General features: G+C 39.8%; 1 protein-coding gene across 1 annotated transcript in view; it reads right to left on the bottom strand.

The window, feature by feature from the left end:
* LOC114029538 (PR domain zinc finger protein 16-like) overlaps positions 1–5,882 on the bottom strand; it is a 113,591-nt gene extending 107,709 nt beyond the window's left edge. Inside the window, exon 1 of the mRNA XM_027844026.1 lies at positions 5,795–5,882. Within this exon, the coding sequence (XP_027699827.1) occupies positions 5,795–5,851 (57 nt within the window). The 5' untranslated portion in view covers positions 5,852–5,882. The remainder of the gene's footprint in view (positions 1–5,794) is intronic.
* Between the last annotated feature and the right edge of the window lie 509 nt (positions 5,883–6,391).

The raw sequence follows: 6,391 nt of genomic DNA on the forward strand, positions 1-6,391 counted from the left end.
TCTCTTCTCTTCTCTTCTCTTCTCTTCTCTTCTCTTCTCTTCTCTTCCCTTCTCTCTCTCCTTTTTCTCATTTTTCTCTCCATTCCTCTCTCTTCACTTCTCCTTGACTCTTCTCATTCTCTCCTATATTTCTGTTTCTCTCTTTTCATTCATCTCTCCCTCTTTCCTCTTTCTCTGGTCCCTTCTGCTATTTCTGTATCTCTTTCCCTCTTCCTTTCTTTCTCTCTTCTCCTTTTCCACTCTTCCTCTCCCAGTCTCTCCCTCTTTTCCTCTTTCATTGTTTTCTGTGCTTTAAAGGAGCAGAGGGTGGAGGGGTGGTGGTGGATAGAGAATGCTTCCAGCAATGTCTAATCACTCTGCAGAATGCCAGAGAGTTAAAATGTCAAAACAGAAGACGAGTTTGGGGCTGATGGCAAGCATCTATCTCAGCCACCTCTCATGTTCCCCCCTTGAGTGTAACTTATACTTTACTGATTTAAATTAAATAGTAGACAGTATAACAAAAAAAGAAAAAGTTACAAGAAAATCACAGAGCCATGTCAGATGTGGTCCACCGCCTGCCTCCATCAGAAATGAGGTCGCTTGACCTTTTGTGTAACTTGAATACAGACACGTGCAAACCCCGATCCCCAAACTTTCCTCTACTTTCCTTCAGCAGATCCCAATCAGGCTGAATTTTCTCCTAAAAATGTGTCTAGTCTAGCACTGGCAACATCTGCTATTTGTCTTCTACTTAGGCATTCATCAACAGTCACCATCTGGAGCCCTGACCCATCAGGAATAAATTGGAAAATTGGTGATCAAAACAGAGGCTCTTGCATCCAGAAGCAAATGAAGGAATCAATCAATCCAGAATTTCCTGAATCCCAGAGAACTGGATTCTGTTAGACCAACCTAGCCCCAAGGGTCTCAGCAGTGATGAGGAGGGAGGGCATTCCAGGAATGGGGGACAGCTTGGGCAAATACATAGAAGTAGGAGATGGAGAGTTAAATTTAGTTAGTAGACCAGTTTGAAAGGATCTGAGAGCTGAGCAGAATTGTATTAGACTGCATAGATCCTAGGAGACTCAGCAGTGGGGATGGGAAGATGATGGACTCCTTTATCAAAAAGTGAACTCCCTCCCTGTCAGTCAAGATCTCCTAAGAGAGGTAACATGGCTGGCACCATGGAAAGAACTCTGGATTTGGAAGAAGAAGACTTGTGTTCAATTTCTGTCTCTCTTACCTACTATCTGTGTGGCTTTAGCCAAGTCATTAAACTCTTTGTCCAAGGGATTCCTGCACTAGGTGGGAGATTGGACCAAATACCCTCAAATATTGGACCAAAAATCGGGCCAAATATCCTTCTAGCTCTGAGATTTCTAGCATCGGGGCTGACTTGCTCTGTCTCAATCATGGCCTCAGGGATGATTTAGATCAATTCTTCCATTTTACAAAAGAGGAAAGTAAAGTTCAGAGAAGGGACTAGGCCCTTGCCCAAGAACACACTAGATTGAAAAGAGCCTTCTGAAGCTTCCTTTCCTTTCAATGTTGGCTGCTTTTGTTTATAATTCATTTGATGTATGTATATGGACTGCATTGCCTGCTAGGTGATAATTTGTGTCTTAGTTCTTGGCAATATCCCTGCTTCCTTCAACCAGTCCTAATATGGCATCCCCTTGAGGCCCTTCACCATTCTTATCACCATCCTTCTGGATACTCTCTAGATTATCAATTTACTTCCTAAAAAATGGTGCCCCAAGAAGAATATAACACTCCCAATATTGTTTGACAAAGGCTTGATCACAAAAGCACAATCATCCCCTTGTTCTGGGAAGTTATGCCTCTCTTAACAGGGTCTAAGATCCCACTGGCATTTTGGCTGCTCCATTGTTGACTCATACTGAGCTTGTATTCACCAATGATCCCATAGCCTCATCAGATAGACTTCTGTTGAATCATGCTTCCCCAATATTGCCCTTGTGCAGTTGATTTCTTAGACCCAAGTGTAAGACTTTACATTGATCCCTCTTAAATCCCACCTTATTAGATTCAGTCCAATGCCCTAGCCTGTAACAATCCGTTTGGATTCCAACTCTAATGTTCGGTGTGTCAGTTATGCCTCCTGGGTTTGCGTCATTTGATAAATATGCCTTCTATGCCTTTGTCCAAATCATTGAGAAAAATGTTAAAAAGTACAGAGCCAAGCACAGATTTTAAAAGTGGGAGGAGGGAAGGGAACAGGTATTTACTAAGTACCTACTATGTGCCAGGCACTAAACTAAGTGTTTTAAAGATATTATCTCATTGGATACTTACAGCAACCCTGGGAGGTAAGTGCCATTAATATGTCCATTTTACAATTGAGGAAATTGAGGCAGCTAGAGGTTAAATGACTTGCCCAGAGACCCAAAGCTAGTAAGTATCTGAGACTGAATTTGAACTCAGGTCTTCCTGATTCCTGATCCAGCACTCTATCTACCGTGCCACCAGTCTGTAAACATTTTAAAGCTTTGCCCTGATTTACTAATTTACTGGCTTTGCCAAAAAAAAAGAAACAAGGGTAGTGTGAGCCATTTTTGATAAAGCCATGCTGACTCTATGCTGTTCTTTTTGGATGTTCACTAACCCATTCTAGAGTATACTAATAATTATATTATGTAATATATTTAAATATATTTATTATTATATATTATCATATACTACATATTATGTGCTTATATAATATGTAAATTATATATTTATATATAATAACACTTTAATAACACATCCTAGAATACATGAACAAGTATATTATTTGATATATTTATTATTAGACTACATATTATATAATGTATATTATGTATTTGCATAATATGTAAATTATATATTTAATATATAATAATGCCTTAATAACCCATTCTGGAATATATTGATAATTATATTATTTAATATGCTTTAATATATTTATATTATAATGTGCTACATATTATATAATGTATATTACATACTTGTATAATGTATAAATTATATATTTAATATATGATAATACTTTTATGTCCTATTCTAGAATATACTAACAATTATATTATTTGATATATTTATTATATATTGTATATTATATGTTGTATAATATATGTTTATGTAATATAAAAATTATATATTTAATAATATTACTTTAATATCCTATTCTGGAATATACTACTAATTGTATTATTTAATATATTTTAATGTATTTATTACATGTTGTATGTTATGTGTTATATCATGTACTTTTATGTAATATATAAATTATATATTTAATAGTATCACTTTAATGTCCTATTCTAGAATATACTAATAATTATATTATTTGATATATTCATCATATGTTGTATATAAGTTTATGTAATATATATTTAATAATATCACTTCTAAATCCTATTCTAGAATGTACTACTAATTATATTATTTAATATATTTTAATTCGTTTATTACATGTTGCATATTACATGTTGTGTAATATATAAATTACATATTTAACATATAATAACAATGCTTTAATAATCCTTTCTAGAATTTTTCCAGAAAAGAAATGAAGATCCCTGACCTATGGTTTACTAACTCTGTTCTCTTCTCTTTTTTGAAAATTGGGATATCTGTTTTTCTCCAATTCTATTCTTCACAGTCTTTCAAATATAAATTCATGATGGCTCAGCTGTCCCATCTCTCAGTTATTCTAGTCCCTGAGAATCTAGTTCCTCTGGGCCAGGTGATTGGCATTCATGGAGGGCAGCTGGGTGTGTCTCACTCTCTCCTTACTTATCTTGGGTATCTACTCCCTCCTGGCCATTTTTGTTCTGACTTTTCCAGTCTAAAGGTCATTCCTCTTGGCAGAAAAATCAGAAACAAATGAACAAAGAAATGAGTAGCTCTGCTCAATGCCTCAGCAGACACAGGATTTGGAAACAAGGGGCCAACCTTTATGCCAACCTACAGCAACTCCCTTCTCACATTTCAAGAGTCACTATGGGGCTGACTCTTTCTTCTGGTCATCTGAAGAAATTTATGAAAACAGCATGAGGGCCTGCTTTGTCCTGATAAGAAGAGGCATTTGCTGAATGGGACCCTGGGGACCTGGAAGAACTCAATAAAGGTTTGTCAGAAGCTATCATTTTTCTCTCTTCCCATTGCTAGGATCCAATCCAGTTCCCTCATTGTATTCTACTGGACAAGTTACTCTCTTTGGGGTGGCTGGGATACTGCTCTTGTAGATTCTAACTGGAGTGCCTTGAAGATGTTTCTGGAAGTGTGGGAGAGGCAATGAATCTCTTACCCTCCCTCCAATTCTCTTTCTCTTTCTGTTTCTCTCTCCTTCTATGTCTTATTCTTTCTCTGTCTCTATTATTTTTCTCATTCTTTTCTTCTCTCTCTCTCTCTTTCTCTCTCTCTCCTTGCACATACACACATATGTAAAATCCAAAGCCATTTGTGAGGGGCTGAGAGAACACAATCACCTGGGGAGTCAGGACAAGCCTCATATAGGAGGTAGCATTTGTGCTGAACCTTGAAGAGAGCTGGGGAGGTGGAGGCAAACGACGACGCAGGCATGTAACTCACATAAAGGCACACAAAGGTAGGAGATGGAATATGAAGCTCCTGACAAGGCATTCGTTGCGCTAACTATTAGGCACACTTCTTTCACTAAATCAAGCAGCAGTATAATCTGGGAGAACAAAACCCAATCAACTGGAAAAGCAAAGAGTGATACTCAGTTTTCTCATTCCCTGTAAGCCGAGACAAGCTCCCTGTGTTACCTTCAGCCAGTCAAGTCAAAGCCTTGGAAAGAAACTCCAAGAGTCTGAACAACTTGGGTGAATCACTCAGAAGAAGAGAATCAGGGCCACCAAAGGCAGTACTTTGAGGGTCTCTCCAGACAGGGGTTGTCACCAGGCTTAGGGCACTCCTCAGCATCAGAGGATTGCAGACTTTTGGGCGGAAAGTGCCTTAGCCTGGCCCCCTCAGAGTGAAGACAAGAGAACTGAGACCGAAAAGGTCATGCGGGATGATGGGTTATCTGAAAGGAAACAAGGGCTATAGTCATGCGGCACAGAAGGAAGACTTGGGTTTGAATCCTGCTCTGTGGGATCTGGAACAAGTCATTTTCCATTTCCCTTCTGGCCTCATGTGTAAAATAAGGGCAACTGAACCCCATGGTTTCCAAAGGTCCTGTCTAGCTCTGAATCCATGTTCCTTTGAAATCTGCTTGTACCAGGGAGGCACAATAAAAATGTCAAGGGCTAAAATAGAATAGTTCACATTTCTACAGTTTCTTAGGAGAAATAGGATCAGAGGTGGAAAGCATCTCAGAAGTGTACATACTCCACCCACCCTCCCCCATTTCACAGATGAGGACACTGAGGCTGAGAGAGATTAAATAATTTGCCTGGGGTGATACAGTTAGGAGATGTCTGAAGTGGGATTTGGAATCCAGCTTTCCCAACTCCAAGGCTAGCACATTCTCCATTGTATCCTTCCGGTCCACGAAGCTTCAACAAAGTTCCTTCTTCACAGCCCCTTGAGGTCTAAAAACATTAGGTATCCCATTTTATAGATGAGGAAACTGAGGCTCAGAAAAAAAATGACATAATTTGCAATGGACAGAATAGGGTTAAGAGCCAGGAGCGACAAACTGAGCTTTCTGACTTGAAGTCTCTTTCTCTTACCATCTCCCCAGTAGCTGCTTTCTGCTGGTGTAGACCACCCATGGGGAGAAGTCTACTAAAAAAAGAAATTCCAAAGCAGGCCTGACTAAGTTTTAAGCGTCTTGCTGCTGCCCTGGCCGCTCCAGACTTACCCCAGTCATTGATGCTCTGCCTTGACAACCATGCATTCCTTCCTCCTCGTCGCCCATCCTCAGCCTGAGAGGACACAGGCTCCCTGAAGCCAGATTCACTCAGAGCACTCCAATCAGTTTAGTGACTCTGTCTTGAGGACACCGCCCCCACCCCCACCCCCACCCCCAGCAAACCCACCATTCTTCTGGTCGCCTATGGTACAGGAGTCTTTCCCTAACCCTCCTTACTGATTTGTCTCTTCTCCAGCCCATCAGTGAGTGGGGCAGGACCGAAGCAGTTAATAACATAATCACCAAAGAGCAAGCCCATCGCTTCATCTGTGCAGTGACTAATTTGAAATTGGCTTGGCCACAGCAGAAACAGCAGATTATAGGCCTAAAGGTTGCACGTTACCAGACTTGGCTATGACCTTCTGCATTCTGAAGTGAGAATATTTTTTAATCATTAGTAATAATAATAATAATAATAATAATAATAATAATAACCCACCCACTACAAGCAGATTGTCTAATACAGCCAAAGTAGCTGTGAGGGTGTGAGCCCCAGTGTACCCCCCCACCACACGGTGTCCCCTTCCTCCCCCCTCCCCCCCCCCC

This window comes from Vombatus ursinus, unplaced genomic scaffold (assembly GCF_900497805.2).
Source record: "Vombatus ursinus unplaced genomic scaffold, bare-nosed wombat genome assembly UNPS02014932.1, whole genome shotgun sequence".
In the NCBI taxonomy this organism is placed as follows: Eukaryota; Metazoa; Chordata; class Mammalia; order Diprotodontia; family Vombatidae; genus Vombatus; species Vombatus ursinus.